General features: G+C 38.8%; 3 protein-coding genes across 3 annotated transcripts in view; 2 read left to right on the top strand and 1 right to left on the bottom strand.

Annotated features, from left to right (window-relative positions):
* Fife (regulating synaptic membrane exocytosis protein fife) overlaps positions 1–19,282 on the bottom strand; it is a 2,091,151-nt gene that overhangs the window by 1,906,588 nt on the left and 165,281 nt on the right. The window lies entirely within an intron of this gene.
* LOC138191222 (arginine/serine-rich coiled-coil protein 2-like) lies at positions 2,310–3,524 on the top strand. Its single transcript, XM_069137610.1, has 2 exons — positions 2,310–2,484; positions 2,875–3,524. The coding sequence occupies exons 1-2, from the start codon at positions 2,352–2,354 to the stop codon at positions 3,438–3,440; spliced, it is 699 nt and encodes a 232-aa protein (XP_068993711.1). The 5' UTR covers positions 2,310–2,351; the 3' UTR covers positions 3,441–3,524.
* LOC138191296 (uncharacterized) lies at positions 4,323–7,139 on the top strand. The gene is made up of 4 exons (XM_069137939.1): positions 4,323–4,761; positions 5,005–5,174; positions 5,954–6,732; positions 7,004–7,139. Exons 1-4 carry the CDS (start codon positions 4,323–4,325, stop codon positions 7,137–7,139), a joined length of 1,524 nt encoding a protein of 507 aa, XP_068994040.1.

The following is a 19,282-nucleotide window of genomic DNA, read 5'->3' as shown; positions in this document are numbered from 1 at the left end:
AAATAACAGCAGGTGACTTGTCCCAGGTTTTTGTCTTCAGATAATTGTAGAGTGTTTGCCTGTATGCGAGCGTCACAGTGTCTTTCACCCTTGTCAAAAATTCCAAAAAACTCAATAAATCATACAATAAGACGAACTCCTATAAATTCGAAATGTCGCGTGAAAGAGTATGATGAAAAAACCTGACGGCGCTTAATACATTGTACACAGTAAGCTTTGCTCGATCCATTTGTGGATAACTTGGGGAACACTAACATTTTAATCTGAATCATATTATCGGTGCGAAATCAATTATTTCTCCCTCCGTCAGTTTTATTTCTCATTCATATTATTTGCATACGTACGTCGTACCTAAAGGATATCCCTGATTAAGAGCGGCCAAACGCCCCTGTTTCAGGTTTTTCAAATGACCTGTTCCGAAATGTTTTTAGGACAAAAAAACATCTACCCAGCGGTTCATAACTCATTAACACCCCCCACCCTCTCCAGGGGTTGAAAAATGACATTTTATGCATTCGATTTTTTATCTCAAGAATCGATTGACGGATTCTTATGAAAAAAATTATGAATAATCATTACCAAAAGACCTTTTATGTGAATTAATTGAGGTGCGAGGGGCCATTCCCAAGGCTCTAAAAAAAATTCATTAAAATTTAAAATCGTTATATTTCGAAATCTAATTAATGTAACGAAACTTTTTTGTTGTCGTTCGATTGTTTCAAGTGTATATTATTGTCGTAAATCATTTAAGATTTTTTTAAGTGGTGAGCCGCATCAAAAATGACGATATTTACACTTTTCTCACACTCTTTCACTATTTTCATTCATGTCTTGAGAAAAAATTGTCTGAATAGCTGTATAATATCGATATTTGCATTTTAAATAGTACTGTACCTAACATTCGGCTGGATTGCCCTGTATATGAGAGCATTGTGTTGATGAAATGATGTATTTCAGGGTTATATAAAATGATTTGTGACAATTTTTTATTTTCATTATTCTGTTCATTGACAAGTCAAGGTCAGATTTTCAGAATAAAATACTTTACGACTCATTTTATTTAGCCCTAAAATACGTAATGTGATCAACTCAATGCTTTCATATACAGGGTGGCCGGACTAAACGTTGAGTATAGTAATATTTAACAGGAAAACTTCGATAATCTACAGCTATTCAGACAATTTTTTCTCAAGTCATAAACGAAAATAGTGAAAGAGTGTCAAAAAAGCATAAAACTCGTCATTTTTGATGTGGCTCACTACTCACAAAAATCTTAAATGATTCGTGAGGATAATATATACTTGAAGCGATTGAACGACGAAAAAAAAAAGTTTTGTTTCATTGATTATATAATATTTCGAAATATAACGATTTTAAATTTAAATGAATTTTTTCGGAATCTTGGTAGTAGCCCCTCGAACGCAAATTAATTTACATGAAAAGTATTTTGTTAATGCATACCCACAATTTTTTTCATAAGGATCCGTCAATCGAGTCTTGAGATAGAAAATTGAATGCATAAAATGTCATTTTTCACCCCCGGAGAGGGTGGAGGGGGTTATTGAGTTTTGAACCACTGGGCAGCTTTTTTTTTCTTTCACCTGCGAAACATTTCTCAACAGGTAATTTGAATATCCCGCAACAGGGGCATTTGGCCTCTTTTAATCAGGGATACGCTTTCAAGTTCTAAAATCTATTGTTTTTTTATTTTGCTTTTGTATTTTGACTCCCTATAATATTCGTTCTGTTTTCACCCATCTTATAAGTTGCAATCTACAGTACTTACTCCCCGGGGCCACCTGTGCAAAGTAGAGTAGTCGGTACCTGCCTTAGCCGCCCTAGAATAGATCTCTGTTTTACCTGCTGTCATCTGTTGCATCGAGTGTGTTCAACGTTTCAATCCCCGATCCCAGCTTCCGCTCTACCAAATACTGAGATAGCTGACAATGAGCTGATAGTCTGGTCAAGATAAATGTCTTATTGGATTTTCCTCTGTTTTATTAGTATTCACCAAAATCTTCTATTTATTGTTTCTTCTCTTTTCGTAGCCCTTAGTACCTGCCGCCCAAACCCTCCCTTATTTTGGATATCTGCATCTTCTCGTGTTCCTAATAAATTTCCTAATTTTTTTCTTGATTCATTATTCAACCTTTTCTATTATTGTATTTCGCGCCTCTTCCTCTAGATCATCTTGTAGTACCCCCACTCCACGCCAGTGTTACCACATGTTTACAGTAAAACTAGAAACTTTTGGTCTCCTCCGTTGGTCTATCTGTCTGGACTATCATTCTTCATCTTTGTGCCGGTGAAACCACATGTGCCTTTTATAGGTTTTTTACAAATTGTTAATCATGGGCAAGAAAAGATACCGAGGTTATTCAGACGAGGAAGAAGACAAGGAGAATCGAATGGAGAAGCGACTGAGGCGACTGGAGGATGCGATTTTGGAAATACGAGACAATAAGCGTCACAAGAAGAGACGTCGTAAGTTTATGTTTCCTTTATGTTCCAGAATATTCGATAGGATGCATCGGCATGCCTCTGGCCTATATGGCAGAGATTGGCGTTCGACGGTCACTCGTTTAGGCACTAACCTATATCGAGGAGTTATTACTCAGACCGGGCAAATGTTTCGAGGCCACCCGTGTAGGCTCTAACCTACACGGAGGAGAGTTTCTCAAGGCGCATGACTCGAGGCACCCTATAGGCCCTAACCTATAAAGGGGAGTTGAACTCGGCCAAAACATGCCCGACGTCATTGCTAAACGTTTTAACCAGGGGGCAGAAAACAATGAATGAAAACCTATAGGTTCAGACGCATACCTGACAACCACGGAATAACGTCGTCATTATTGTTTTTACTTTCGTTGATAGGACGTCACCGAAGCTCAAGGTCCTCATCGGCAGAGGCCAATCGGCGACGGCGTAGCAGAGGAAAAAGCAGAGAAAGAAGCCAATTTCGAAGAAGCTCTTCGAAAGGATCCAGCGTGTATGATGAATCGATACAGCGAGAACTCTCTTACAGCCCTTCAGAGCAATGTGTCGATCAGACCGCTGCGCAGGTTGGGAGCTTGTCAAGCTCATCCGCAGAGGGACAAGTGGTCCATCATACTGCTACGCAGGCAGTTTTGGGACAAGATCCTCCTGCGATAAACAAAATAACCCAACAGACTGTCACGGTTACACAGTCAGGGGCTCCGCAGGGGTCCAGCGCAGCTGACTTGCTGGTCCAGCAGACTGCGCAGAGTTCTGTTGTGACAGAACCAGTGATCCAGGCTAGCGCTCTACACCTGAATCCTTCTCAGAGTCACAGCGTAGCTGGCGAGGAAACACTGTCAACCCAGGCAGCGATCTGTGAGGGTTCACTCGACCCCGCGATCCTAGAGATCTTAGGGAGACGCTTCTTGGAGGATCGAGTTCTGGCAGAAGAATATTCCTAAGGACTTAGTTGTTCGTTTGGAAGAAATCCTAAAGACGGGTTTGCCCACAGAGGACAGAGTCTCTCTCATAAAAAAGCACCCTCCGCCGTCCAATTGCGTCATCATCGATCCACCGAGAGTCAATCCCGAGGTTCAGGCGTCTTTACATGGGTCGGTTGTAAAGAGAGACGAGAGGATTCACGCAAAGCAGTCGAAGATCACGGCGTGTCTCGCCGCAATCGTAAAGGTTTTCTCGAAAGTTCTAGAGGGCGGAGCTGAAAAATTACTCATTCTCGAGCTATTGGGCGACGCTTCGAGACTGTTAGCTGACCTCCTCCACGACGAGTCGATCATAAGGAAAAGCCTGATCCTCGCGAACTTAAACGTGTCGTGTAAGGAGACCTTGAACGCTACTGTCCCAGATGAATGGCTGTTCGGACAACAATTGGAGGAGAAATTAAAGGCGGCGAAAGCACTTGAGAGCTCGCGCAAGGAGCTGAAAGCTCCTCAAAAGCCACAGGGACAGAAGAATTCAAAAAACTCGACAGCCCCGCCGCGTCGTCCTCAGAACAACCAGAGATTTGCTACGACGTCAGGCGGGAGAAAGGAGCCGAGGAATCAAGGATATTCGTCATTCCGCCGAGACAACCACAAGAACGGGACCAACTGGAAAAACAATCAGAAGTCCGAGCGGAGCAACAACCGGAAGCGTTATTAGAACCAGTAAGTTCGACTGTCGGAAGACTTAGATTCTTTAGACAAGAATGGGAACAGCTAACGCGTAACCCGTTAATATTATCGTGGATAGAGGGCTACAAGATACCCTTTGAGTCTCAGCCATGTCAGTCTACCTTTCCGAGGGGAATCTTCGATTCCAAAAAAGAAAGGGGGGCGATGGCCGATATGGTAGCGAAGCTGCAACGGAAGGGTGCTATCCGCCAGTGCGACAGCACTCACGGCGAATTTCTTTCTGGCATTTTCCGGGTACCGAAGCCGGATGGTGGTTCTCGATTTATTCTGAATCTAAAGCAGTTGAATGAGTTCATTCAGACGGAACACTTCAAATTGGAAGATCGAAAGACCGTTATAAATCTCTTGAGCAGGGGTTGTTTTATGGCAAAAATTGACTTGAAAGATGCCTATTACTCGATTTCAATTGCTGAATCTAACCGAAAATTTTTAAGATTTCAATTCGAGGGTCAGCTTTATGAGTTTACGTGTATGCCCTTCGGGCTCGCCACAGCGCCATATGTTTTTACTAAACTGCTAAAGCCTGTAATGACCGATCTGAGGCGACAAGGGTATTTTTCGGTCATCTACATCGACGACCTTTTGCTTGTCGGTAGGTCTTTTGAGGAATGTCAAACGAACGTTCGAGTCACGTGCTCGCGTTTGCAGAAATTGGGATTTACAATTAATGTCGAAAAATGTCAGCTAATTCCGACAAACAAATGTAAATATATCGGGTTTTGGTTTGATTCGCTAAGTATGACTATCGAGCTTCCAAGGGAGAAAAGATTAAAAGTCAAACAATGGGTTTTAAAATATAGCCGTATTCAACGTTGTAAAATTCGCGAGTTTTCAGAATTTGTCGGTAGCGTTGTCTCGTGTTGTCCAGCGGTTAGATATGGCCTGGGTCACACAAAGGCATTCGAGAGAGCACGATACCTTGCCTTGGAGCAAAATAAGGGAAATTACGACGGTTATATGACCTTGTCTCAGGATCTTCATTCGGATCTGAAATGGTGGGACAGAGTTATCCTCTCCACAAAAAATTCAATTAAAGCTCCTCAATATTGTCGGGAAATCTTTACCGACGCGTCGTTATCAGGTTGGGGCGTTGCTTGTGGAAGCGAGAGATCTCACGGATTCTGGAGTAAAGAAGAAAGGGAAAATCATATTAATATACTAGAACTCAAGACGGCTCTTTTCGGGTTGAAATGTTTCGCCGATAACTTGAGAAACTGCGATATCCTCTTGCGGGTGGATAACACCACAGCTGTGGCGTATATTAATAGAATGGGTGGCGTCCGTTTTAAAGAATTAAACCGTCTAGCTCGTTCGTTATGGGACTGGTGCGAGACAAGGGGAATTTGGGTCTTCGCGTCCTTTATTAGTACGAAGGAGAATACGGAGGCGGATTTCGAATCACGTCGGCTTGAACCCGAAACCGAATTCGAGCTGTCAAACGCAGCGTTTCATTCGATAGTCCAGAAATTCGGGAGACCCGAGATCGATCTTTTTGCGAGTCGAATAAATTCGAAATGTAAAAAATATGTCTCTTGGCTACGCGACCCGAACTGTACAGCCGTAGATGCTTTTACTATATCGTGGGAAACGATTTTTTTCTACGCATTTCCACCATTTATAGTCATTCCGCGAGTCCTGAGAAAAATTAGAGACGAAAACGCAACGGGTATTCTTGTAGTCCCTGACTGGCCAGGACAAGCTTGGTATCCACTCTTTCGGGCCCTCTGTGTTAGTGAGCCGCTGATTTTTAAACCTAACTCGAAATTATTACTTTCCGCGAACAGGGAACCTCATCCGTTATGGCAGCAGACTACCCTGGTGGCCGCAATATTATCAGGAAAGCCTTCGAGATAAGGAACGTCCCCGAGGAATCCTTCGAGTTGATGCTGGCCTCGCTCCGCAATTCATCGATGAAGCAATACGACGGCGCGTTGAGGAAATGGTGGTCTTTTTGCTCAGACAGGAACGTCAGCCCTTTCGATAATTCGATTGAAAACGTGTTACTATTACTAACCAACGAATATAACAAGGGAGCATCTTACGGATCCCTAAATTGTTTAAGATCGGCGTTAGCCTTAATTTTGGGACCTCACGTGGGGCAAGACCCTAGAGTAAAAAGACTGTTTAAGGGAGTGTCTGAGTTGCGTCCTCCGAAACCCAAGTACGACGAAACGTGGGACCCTAAGATTGTCCTGGATTATGCGGCCAGTCTAATGCCTAACGAAGAGATCTCGCTCAATAACCTCTCGCTAAAAGTTGTCACCCTACTCGCACTAGTCACGGGTCAACGAATGCAGACTCTTTCATTAATTAAGATACCGAATATTCAGAACCTGGGTGAAAAGATACAGATTAAAGTTCCGGATAAAGTAAAGACTTCGGGGCCCAACAGAAGACAACCTTTGCTAAATGTACCATTCTACGAGAAAGATAATAGTATATGCGCTGCAACAGCTTTGGTGGCATATCTTAAGCGGACACAGGATCTCAGGGGCGCCGAACAAGCATTATTTGTTGCAATCAAGAAACCATACGGGGCGGTTTCAGCCCAGACTTTGAGTCGGTGGGTGAAAAGTATGTTAGAACAGAGTGGCGTGGACACAAATATTTTTTCGGCGCATAGCACTCGACATGCTTCGACGTCGGCGGCGGATAAGAAAGGAGTAAATATAGACTGCATAAGGAAAGCGGCAGGTTGGACCTCAGCCTCTCAGACCTTTGCGAGATTCTATAACTTACCTGTGTGTAACGATAAGGACGCTTTTGCCAAAGCAGTTTTAGATAAATAAGAAGTTTTCATTTGTTCGAATAGCTATTTTTTGTTTTGGTTGTAGTTGTACTACACTTTTGGGTTGTTTGTTACTTGAGAATATATTCATGTTCAACAATTCACCGTGTTTTGGTGCCGTAATGATCTTTAAACATCTACAAGATGATCTAGAGGAAGAGGCGCGAAATACAATTGAATGATTAAACGAACTTACCTGTAAGTGAAGTTCTATCATAATTGTATGTAGCGCCTCTTCCGAATAGATCAGTCCCACCCATAGGTAACCCAACTCTGTGTACACAGAGGTAAACCCAAAATATTACGGCAAATACTTTGAAGAAATGATAGTCCAGACAGATAGACCAACGGAGGAGACCAAAAGTTTCTAGTTTTACTGTAAACATGTGGTAACACTGGCGTGGAGTGGGGGTACTACAAGATGATCTATTCGGAAGAGGCGCTACATACAATTATGATAGAACTTCACTTACAGGTAAGTTCGTTTAATCATTCAATTATATGCGTGCAAGCCCTGACTTCCCCGAAGAGGGAGCGTGGTGGTCTGCGCGTTACAATATATATGTCGATGTGTCAGAAGCGGGGAAATCGCCCGCACAAATCCTGATAAAACGGGGGTATGAATCTGACTGGGAAAATTTTTAGAAGATAGCTTGAATAAAATTGTACGTCTGTATCTCAGTCACTACTATCGAAGATCATTGATAACGTCTAATAAAAATAATGATAAACTCAATAAAATCACGTCGCGTCAAACATGGCCGATCGGGCTAGCGACTTGTTGAATATTCACCGTTTGTACGATATCAGAATTTCTTCCAGTTTTGCCAGGGAGATACCGACGTACAAAAACACACACGTAATCGGGGAAAACCTATAGCACCAGTCAATTTGCTGTAAATATGGCACGATTTGTGCGGGCGATTTTCAGGTGACAGGAGCCCGTTCTGATGCACGAGAAGTCTGTAATTTAGTTCAACGTTGAACCTCCAGAAGCGCTGTAGTCGACCGAAGCGGTACCAGATGATAAAACGACATGGTAATACGCACACGTCCTATGTTTCTGCTAAAGCAACAATCTGCAGTGCCGACGAGAGCATAGGCTTTTAGGTGGATACGAAAAAATGTACAACTCACTCAGAATAACCGTTAGATTTCGGAATTCGTGCATATTATAAGGCATCGTTGGGAAATGGTAATATCAGTTCACAATCGCGGTAACTATTCGTAATCACACGTAGCCCGACTATACGTGAACGGGGCATTCCATGCGAAACCGACCAACCCGTGACCTCGACCAATTTCTATTCTATTGAAAATTTTACACTTTCTTGTACCTGCCAAAAGCAGTCTTTCTGAAATATTTTAGATGTTTGTCTCAACCCATCCAAACACCATAAATTTATCAAAATATCGCACAATTTTTTTTTAAATGCTCATGGCTTTTCCAAAACCCGATATTAAAATAACATACTGTTTCTTTTCTCGTTTTGAGTCGTAGTTCCGCAAAGAAAATTATTCTTTTTCATTTTATTGAAGGGTTTTGGGGCATTCTACATCGAGTACGCACCACTTAAATCTACCTTTTTTCATCGATTTGATAGAAAATCATTAACAAAAACGAAAATACCTATCCTTTAATTCCTGTTCGTCGAAAAGGCAGATGTAAATGGCGAATAATTGACATAGAATGCCCCATATACGCTCCGGATATCCTCATCTAATAGTAGCATCAATGTCCGCAAAATTGTCATACTTACAGATTATTGACCGAAAGATTAAAAGCGGCAGTAAAATAAATACCGAAATTGCAGGAAACACGCAAGTATAGGCGTGAGGGTTTAGGGTTGAGATAAAAAATTATACTCTTGAACAGACCATTATTTATTTATTTATAGCAAATTTGGGGTGGGGGGGGAGCCGGTTGATAATCGTCCGAGCCTGTTTTAAAGATTACCCTAATACGTACGCGAAATTGTTTCTGAACCGGATGTGTTTAACAATACTAGAAATACATCCCGCAAAAAATCTATGTCATTGTACATACATACAATTACTGCATACAACGGTTCAAGATTCGTGGCAAATATTTTACAGGGCCGATCCTTGTTAAAATTCTGATGAAGAATTTGCTTGCCAATTTTTTCTGTTTTTAATTCTCAACAAATAAGGATTTCATACTTTATTTGCTTCGTTTCATTTGTCAATTACGCCTAGTTCTGAATGATGCTACCAAAATTTTTTTTTACATTAGACGAACTACCTGAATGTTACTCATTTGGTGGAAATCGTTATAAAACTACATACCGTGACTTCTCGTGGATGGTATACGGTACGGATACGCTAGCGAGTTTTGGGTTGGTTTCTGCATCGTATACGACCTACGAAAAGTCAGGGTATGTGTTACTGTTGTACATCAAATCCGGCACAATCCTATAAGATTTCACAGAAATTTGGAACTCTCGAAGGAATCAACTTCTTCGGATTCCGAGTACTATCCCTCACACCCCACTGTCCCCACTATCCGAGCGGCCGTCACTTCTGCGTTTCCTCGCGTACCGTCCACATTCACTTTTCGCGGCGAACGAAGCAAACGCGAATGTTTTGGTAAATTGCCGTGTCACAAGTTCTAATCACGTGCAAATTTTCACGCGGCCAGTGTGTATACATATATTTGTTACAAACAACAATAATTTTGTGAGTGCAACAATGGATGAGTTACGTCGCACGGCTGAACCGAAAAAAGGTTAAATTTGACGCGCCGACGAACGAATCGTTCGTTGCAATGGTAAGTGTTTTATACTGCAAATTTCTGTTATGCAATTATACATATCATTTACAAGAATTCTGCCAAATCTGCACTTGCTATGCAGGGTGATTCGTAATTCACAGCAAATACTTGACAGGGCGAATCCTTGTCAAAATTGGAGTCGACAGTTCCTAAGAAATTTTTCGGGAAAACGCCTTTTTTCATTCAAAGAAATGGAAATTTAATTTTTTCGCAATTCTGTTTCGATCAACCTTTTAATTTCTTGGGTCATCATCAGAATTGATATCGAAATTCCCCGGTTAATTTGTAAATAATTTGTACGAAAATTTTTCTTTCACAGCTGTCTCGGGGGGGTCACTGGGAGTGTGAATTCAAAATGGCGACCAAATCATGCTTATGCGTATATTCGAAAAATGGTTTTTTTAGGTTAAAATAGTTTTTCTTGAATAACTCGGCCGGTTTTGATTTTACAGAAAAACCGTCGGAACAAAAGCTGTATCAATTTTGATTCTCTACAAGTCTAGTTGTTACAGTTTTTCTTCCAGGATCAAGATTTTTTGGAATTAAACCTGAAAAAAGCGACAAATTCGAAATATTTCCATTATCTCGTTTATTTTCAACTTAATGGCATAAATGAATAGCAACAAACTTGTTGATAATCAAATTCTGAACAACTTCGGTTCTCACCTTTTTTTCCAAAAATCGATATTTTCGGAATTTAACCCGAAAAGGAAGGATTCTCCGTCAACTCGGCCACTTTTTTTCGACCATCTCAGATCTGCCCCATAATTGGTTAAATCAAAGTACTACTAAAAGGTACTCTGCTTGAATTTCTTCAGATTTTTCAATTCATCATTTGAGAAATTGCCGTTTTTTTCTTCAAATGAATGTACACTACCGATCATAAGTATGGAAACACTCGCCCCAGATTGTTCTCACTGTACCCATGATGCTCATTGTATTTCTACGAAAATGTACACCGTTGAGGAGTGGGGAGGGACTTCCAGCATTTTCATAGTATAGAAAAAAAATGTAGAAAACAAATCGTCTTGTTTACGTTTGCTTCGAAAGAGTGGCGTTCGAAAGATCGTTGTTTTTTTGACATTTGTTTCGATCGTCGTTTTGTTATACATTTTTCAAAATATTGAGTAACCAAATTGTATACGTGTTTCAAATTTTCTTTTCTCTGTTCTCTTCACATATAATCATTTTGATTTTTCGTTAGGAGTGTGCAGAACATAAGAATTGCTGAATGCTTCGTTGCGAATACCACAATTTTATCGGAGCCTAGATTCGAATGCTCGGAAAGTTCAATTATTATAATCGTACGGTAATTTTCTTTTCCGATAATTGGAGAAATTTACACGTGTTGACATATACCGTAAGTACGATGCAAATCGACTAACCTGACTACCTACTCTCTCTCTCTCTCTCTCTCTCATGCTTATCCCAACCTCTGCACCTTCGCATCTCCGTTGCAGATTACGGAATGTATATTATACATACCTATGCGACATTGGAGGGGGCTGAGGGGGGCGACGCAATATATATTTATCACAAAAGAAATTTACAGTGTAGTTTTCCTGCAATGAATTGATGAAAATTCTTTTCATACGTGCGCACTATCGCAGTTCAATTCACGTTTGACGATTGACGAGTATACGCGTACAATTTAAAAATACATACATCTTGTTGTATGTCCCGATCAATTATTATTGTTGTCGCTGTTGTTGTTGCTGTACATAGGTATATACATTGCGCGTAACTCGATTCGGTCATGTGTGGTATTGTTCTGTCTCTCTCTCTCTCTCTCTCTCTCTCTCTCTCTCTCTCTTTAATATATTTGGTTTCTTTCATTGCATGCAGTTAATCGGCTTGCTTGCCACTCTCCTTTTCTTTTCTTTTCTTTCTTTTTGGTATTATTTCTTTTTCTTTGCACTATTTGTATGCTTTATTTGTGCTATATTTATGCTCTATTTGTGTTTATATTCGCTCGCGGTTTCTCCGCGTCTTGACTCTATACTCTGTATGCTTCTTCTTAGTTGTCTTAGTTTTCTTAGTTTTAAGCCTAGGTTAAGTCTTATTACTTTATATTTAATCTGTTTTCATGTACCCATTGCCCACGGAGTTTTTTCTCCAGGGCATAATAAAACTTATTCATTCATTCATTCATTCAAATATGCGAGAAATTTCAAATCTTAAGGAAAATAAATATTACGACTGTTATTATTTCATCATATAAACCATAAAAAGTCAGTTGGGACGAAATTTAGGTTCTTGAGTCAGAAATATCATTCTGACAAAAAATGACCGCGTATTTTCCAAAACAATAAAAGCTTTTTCGAAGTGATATGTGAGCATAAAAAGTCAAAACCTATTTCTACGATTTTTTTTTCCGAAAGCGCCGAGTCATTCAATTTTGTTGCAAAATGGGCGCGCAGTAAACTTGAAGAATCAATATCTCATCTCTGGTTCTATTTGACGTAGAAAAATGATTCACAGCGCATTCGCGAGCAGAGAGGATAAGCTTTCGTAGAAAACTTTGGTTTATGCGGAAACATTGAACATTGTAATTGTTATTAACTAACGAATTGTTTAATGGTACCATTTTTGGCGAGGCTTCTACCATTTTATACATTCTGTAAAAAATCTTTCCGATTACAAATAATCCGTCGGGTTTGACGAGGAATTTCCCATTCATATTCATTCCGAACGACCATACGTTAGATATCTGCTATCGGTAGTAAAATATTGAACACGGTGAAATTTAGAGTGATTTGTAAAAAATGAATATCTCAATTTCAAAAGAATTATCTCAACTTTTCGGATTATTCAAGATGATCAAAATTTTTAATCACACTATTCCATTTCATCAGATTCGACCATTCACTTTTAACATTTTTGTGTATAGTGAGATGGCGCCGACACATGGTTATAAGAGAACAGAAGAGGACCCATGTATTTGTATGTGTCTTTATATGATAAGGAGGGGAGAGCACGAATTCTCTGCCAAAGTATATTTTTATCGACAAGTACTAATCATGTTATGGATTCTGCATTGAAAAAGCGAAACAACCAAATGAACACGCTTATATTTTACAGGATAATCCGTCGTAACCGTTGGACGGACGCAATGTCACATGCCGCGAGGATATCTTCATGGAGTGGTGAACTATGTTCGAATTACATTACTTTGGATGTTAGTACAAAGGATGTTAGAAACTCTCATCAACCGGGAGAAGGAACTGTTTCGCACAACCCGCAGCTTCATAGTTACCTCGAATCTCAGATACTATTTCCTTGCATTTAATATCTCAGAGGGTATAAAAATAATCCTCAACGTCGATGTCAACAATTGTTTTATATATCCATAGTAACATGAATAAAGTGTTACAATATTATATATAATCATTTTTTGAAACCCTTTTCACTAGTTAAATAGCTTCGAACATAAAATTATTTCATTATTGTCAGTAGAGTTGTGTGTAACAAGCGATGTACAATTCCAGAATGATTCCAATACAGTAATACCCCGAAGTTACGCTATGGGTCGTTCCGGCATTGACGGCGTAAGTCGAAAAAAACGTAAGTCGGGGTGCACGTTTTATACAACTGTATAATGTACATATATATATATATATATATATATATATATATATATATATATATATATGTATAAATACTCACCAGAGATAATCATGTATGTACCTCATAGAAAACCTCTGAAGAAGAATGAGAAATACTCTTTATTTTGCAAATATAAAATGTTCGAGCACAGTCGTCTGCCGACACAAAGATTTTTTTTTCTCGCGCACAGTCACTATCCGTAGACTGAACGAATAATCGAATACAATGTAATGCACGGACGGAAAATAAACATGACCATTCAAGTTTGCCGACAAGGAGAAGCGGAGTTGGGCGGGGGGGGGGGGGGGGGGGGGGCGACCGATGGCGTAACTTCATAAAACGAGACCACAACGATTCGTACCAGTTTTCTTTCAATCGTATTCTTCGAACATATTTCCATATATTTACAAATGGTGAATGGTGATATTTATGAAATCATTTTGAAAATACTTCGTGCTGTGTAAAATTAATATTGCGCGATATGTTTTAATGTATATGACATTCTTTTACAACCAAACACCTTTGTGACCGACACATTTTTGATTCAGCTGAAATTTTTTTTGACGAGTTCTGTACCGAAAAAATAGGGATACGTATTCGAGGATTTTTTATTTCACATATTTCGTAAAATTGAGGGGATCGAAAATTTGATAATTTGGTGTTTTTTGGCTTGGAAGACTCACTTTCAAAAATTCATAACGCCGATTTTATTTGAGCTGGAAAGTTCGTTTTTTTCATCTCAAAGCTAATGAAATGAATTTTATTACAACAATTCTTTCATTAACGATTATTCCGAAATTTATACTGTTATAAACAATTAATATGTTTCAACCGATCTTTAACAATTGCCTCAACCTCGTAGCGAGTTCTTAGCACAACCATCGTATTTTACGTCAAATTTTTCATCCATAACGTATTTTGAATTGATGGAGAATACGATGGTCGTGCTGAGAACTCGCTACGAGGTGAAGGCAATTGCTAAAAATCGATTTAAACATATTAATTATTTATAACAATATAAATTTCGGAATAATCGTAAATGAAACAATTGTTGCATTGAAATTTATTTTATTAGCTTTGGGTTGAAAAAACGAACTTTTCAGCTCAAACAGAGCCGGCGTTATGAATTTTTGAAAATGAGTTCTCCGTGCCAGAAAACACCAAATTATCAAATTTTTGATCCACTCTATGTTACGAAATATGTAAAATAAAAAAATCCTCGAATACGTATCCCTATTTTTTCGATATAGAACCCGTTAAACAATTTTAAGCTACATCAAAATTGTGTCGGTCGATTTTTATCTAAATCTCTCCGATTCGTCAAAGAATGTCCCATATTCAAGGGTGTTTCACGAAACAATAAATTGAATTTGCTATATTCACCGTAAAACTATCAAAATAATCAGTTCGGTCGTGATGCAATCGCTACACACATGACGTCGTCATTTGCATGCAAAATTCGGGTCAATCCTGGTGGTATGGTTACCGACTCAGATTCAGGTCTTTTACCGACCGCGTTTTGTCTAATATTGTGTTGCGCTACTCCCCGGTGGAGAGTACCACCTTCGAATGGTTTGGAACCGAGGAAACTTACGCAGAGGGCGCTTCGATCGATTACAACTTTTAGATCCAGGTCAGCGGCACCTTAATGTTCACGAAGCTTGTGAAGACAAAACGCTATTGTTCAAACCCAGCCGCAATATTGAAAGTAAAACGAATTGAAGAAAAGCATTTTCGATTTCTGAGTAACAAAACAGATTTTAATCTGAAGAATTTCAGACAGAAAAGTATAATTACTTGATTAGGTGTCGGATTCGTTCGTCTTTCTTAACTCCTTGCATGATCGTATTTCTAATTGTTCCTGTTCTTGAACTGTACCTACTTTTCGTCTTGAATTATAAAGTGGATTGAACAAGTAGATTTACGAAGGTTTCGTTCGATTCTCTGATGTCTATATGTATGTTTGTCCATCGAGGAGAAACAATTATGTATCTCTAACATGACCTGCTTCATAGGTTTTGATTCGGATAAATCAGCCAAAATCGAGTGGTTAGGGACATCCTGTTCACTTCCAACGAGGATTATGTGCCGAGTTAAGGTAATTTTTTCCACCCATCCTCTTTACTCCAATCTCCGCCCACTTCCTGGATCTTTTCCCCAGAGCAAGTTGGGATAGCATGTTATTATAAGTGATAAAATATAAGATAGATGGAAGTTGAAGAAACAGACAACACATAGAAATAAATAAAAGGAAGAGAAAGAAATAGAGAGATATGGAAAAACATCGGGCAAAAGTAGGGGGAAGGGGATACCGAGCCGCTCGGGTCTGCGGCTGACTGAGAGGCAGAAGGAACAAAAGTGGAAAGAGAAGCTATGTAGAGAAGGAACGAGGCAACGCTCCCGATCAATAGCTACAGGTGGCAGCCATTTCCTAACAGCGGCTCGTCTCACTTTACCCTCCTTCAGCACCGCCGGTGCCCGAGAATCGTCGAGGTCCAAGGCATCTTTGGTCCTAGGCTGTAAGTGGTAGCAGGGAGCTGAAAACTCACCGCTCACCTCTCACTCACTCCCTACCATGCATGTTTGTGAAATCTCAATAACTATCGATGCCACGACCTCCCCTTCGGACCCTTGACCAAGTTTTTAACGACCCTCTTCAGATCTTAGAATGAATACTTTTTCCAAAACCCCCACTGAAGAAATATTTTCACCCAAAATTACTACATTTCAAGAGTCTTACGAGTGAAATTTAGCGGAAGGGTGGTTGAAAGTATAATTTCCATATTTTTTTTTATAGAAAAATGCTCGTTTTCAGAACTTTAATCTTGAAGATTTTTCACATCATTCTGCTATTTAATTTCTTTCACAAATGCAATTGTTCCATATTCCAGAATATTCAATACGTAAAAGTCTATAATATCCAAGACCGAATTCGACCGAGGCTATTCGTACAACTATTCAATGAAGACTCAGGACACTTTGACCCAGTGTAATCAGTCCGAAACTGCGTATAAATGTCACCATGCAGGATTGATCGAAAGCTCAAGTCTTTACTTATTTTGTGTTTTCACATGTAAAGAATATGGATCAGTACAATATTTAAACTCAATTCCAACGTTTATAGTGTTTTTTGACAGCTTAACGATTTTTATTTACTCTTCAATACCTCATTATGATAAGAGTTTTCCATCAAGATTAAACGATTGACATTTAAGATACCTGTGAAAAAATTTTCCGATGACCCCTGATATGAATCCTCCATATTAGGCTTACACGTAGCCTGATATAAAAATTGGCAAGATCTGGTCTTATATGGACAGATCAAACTATTATATGTATCTGAACATTTCTCATGCTTATGGAACACAGACGTACACCTTCTCCACAACAATATCACACAATACAACACAAAATACAACTCATTGTCAAATCTTCAACTAGTACAATACATTATACAGATCTCTCATATACTTATTACTCCAGCGTAGAAATACATAATAGAATTTTTTGGAAACTACATATACTAAATGTGAAATATTATTCCAACTACGAGAAAGAATATCATAGTTAAGACTCTGAATAACTCTTTAAAGACAATTTTTCTGTAAGACTACATTGGGAAGATGGACTTTATTTTCGAAAGTTGAAATTACAGAGAATAGAAAAAAATTGTTCAGTCGAATAATTTTTAATCTTGATTTATTGGAAAATGAAAAAAAAAAACAGTTTATTTTCGCTAGAGATGACTTTATATGACCTGATAAGGACATATATATCCTGATATTGTCATACATTTCTATATTTGAAAATATTTCACCGGAAATGCAAAATAATATGTGGACATATCCGGCTGTATGTATTATAACTTGATTTTTTATCGACATTTTCTGATATGGATATATATTGAAATATCTGGTCATATATGACCATATGAGAAGATCTATTGGCAAGATAAATATACAAGCTGGATATAGCTGTAAATTCTTAAATTTCATTACCTGATATGGCCTTATAAAACCTGATATGACCATATATAGATTGATATATCAATAAGGAAATCATGTTTTAGCACATGCAGCCAGATATGACCAGATATGGCCGCATATGATTATGTATATTTCGGCGAAATATTTTCATATATACACATATTTGAGAATATCAGGGTACATATGTCCACATTAGGTCATATCAAGTCATACAAGAAAATTATATGTAAATATATACCACCATATCTGTCCATATATGGCCATATCTATTTGTATATAATCTTCTGATATGACCATATATGGACCTATCAGACGATATATGGTCTTTTCAGTAAATTTTTTTACGGGTACGTCACGATTTTCCTCAAATTGCGGGCGAGATAAATATTGGAGTGATGAACAAAACCGGAAGAATAAATATCCAGTTCTCGTTTCAAATAGTTTTAAAAAGCTGAATCGCATGAAAAATTAATTCGAATTCACTCTGCGGTGACGCATTTTATTTAGGTCATTATTCGCTAGAATCCCATTAGTTGTCGAGTCATAGTCCGATTACTGAATCGAGTATTGCATTTTGGTCCGCCATATTGGATATGTATTTCGAATTTCTGAATTTTGAAATGGCTTCAAATTTTGCAATTGTAATCGGTATAGTACTACCTGACCTGACCGGCCAAGTACAATGATTTACTTGAATTTTCTTTTTGAATTGGTCATCTTATGAATCTTATAAATTGGTCATGTGCTTCTAATAATTTTAGAATATGAGGCTATTGGAAAACGGAAGAACTAATCGTTCTTCTGAAACTTTATGAGTGCATAAAACCTCTTAAGTCGAGGAGACAGCTGCAAGGAGGTTAAGTGAGGGCTAATTGTAGCAATTTTTAATTTACTCCGAATTACTTGAGTGACCCGTCACCCCAAACCGTGACTGGCAATTCCTATAAATGTAAAGGTAGAATCAGAGGGCGAAAAACGGCTCACGGCAGAGTTGATGTGACCCCTTTGGCTGGTACATAGGGTTGAATGACCGGCAATTAGGTACGAAGCGGGGATTCAAGAAGACTTCCCTTCGTTGAAGACGATTCAAAAACTCAAAAAGGAGATTCTGTAGTTTACTTTCAACGCTGTAAAGAGCACATTACGAACCATTCAGTCTCACTCTTTAATTTGAAAGTAAGTCAAACCGAGAAACAAAACAGTTTTCAAAATCCTTAGCACTGTTATTTGCGCCAGTGGTAGTGAGTACAAATGAATTCTCACCCCTACGAAGTGATGGAAATGAATGTCAGAAAATTCCAATGTCGCAGTGGGTGAAACTTTAAACAATTTAAGAATAGCATATTTGTCCATCACATGCTTATAAAGTTACATTTTCGAAACCTGTGGAGCTTGCATAAAATGCCCCGATTTCTGAATAGTGCAGTACAACGACGCTGGCACATGCATGTCCCTGCGTGACGTCATTGTGCTGAGTTCACCCTAATGTTTGCGCGTTTAGATTATGTTTCATGAAGCTGGACCTATATTTCTGAACCTCCTGATTGCCCTTGATCTACTTTTTTTATAATTGGACTAGATTTGTTTGCTTCTCAAGTCGAAATTTTCTTTACAGATGTTGCAAAAAATAGCGTGTGCCTTACATGTGGATGGGCGATATCTGACTTGTGTATTAACAGCGCTTAACTTGGCTTATACTTCATTCACATTTATACTCATGCAATTGCAGCACTCACCTTCCGTCAACTTCAATCCACACGTGCTTTTTCAAATTATTTTTTGTCCTTTCGGTCACAATAATTTGTAAAAAGTTTTAAAATTTGTCACTTTATCAATTTTTAACGTTATCAACTTCAATTGTAATAATTAATCGACTAAGATGTACGTTTGGAAAAAACGCATCGCTCTGTTTTTACACTATAACGTTGAGCTTGTCACCCCT

This window comes from Neodiprion pinetum, chromosome 7, assembly GCF_021155775.2.
Source record: "Neodiprion pinetum isolate iyNeoPine1 chromosome 7, iyNeoPine1.2, whole genome shotgun sequence".
NCBI classification, from domain to species: Eukaryota; Metazoa; Arthropoda; class Insecta; order Hymenoptera; family Diprionidae; genus Neodiprion; species Neodiprion pinetum.
The sequence above is the reverse complement of the archived record's forward strand: the minus strand, read 5'-3'. Positions and strand labels throughout refer to the sequence as shown.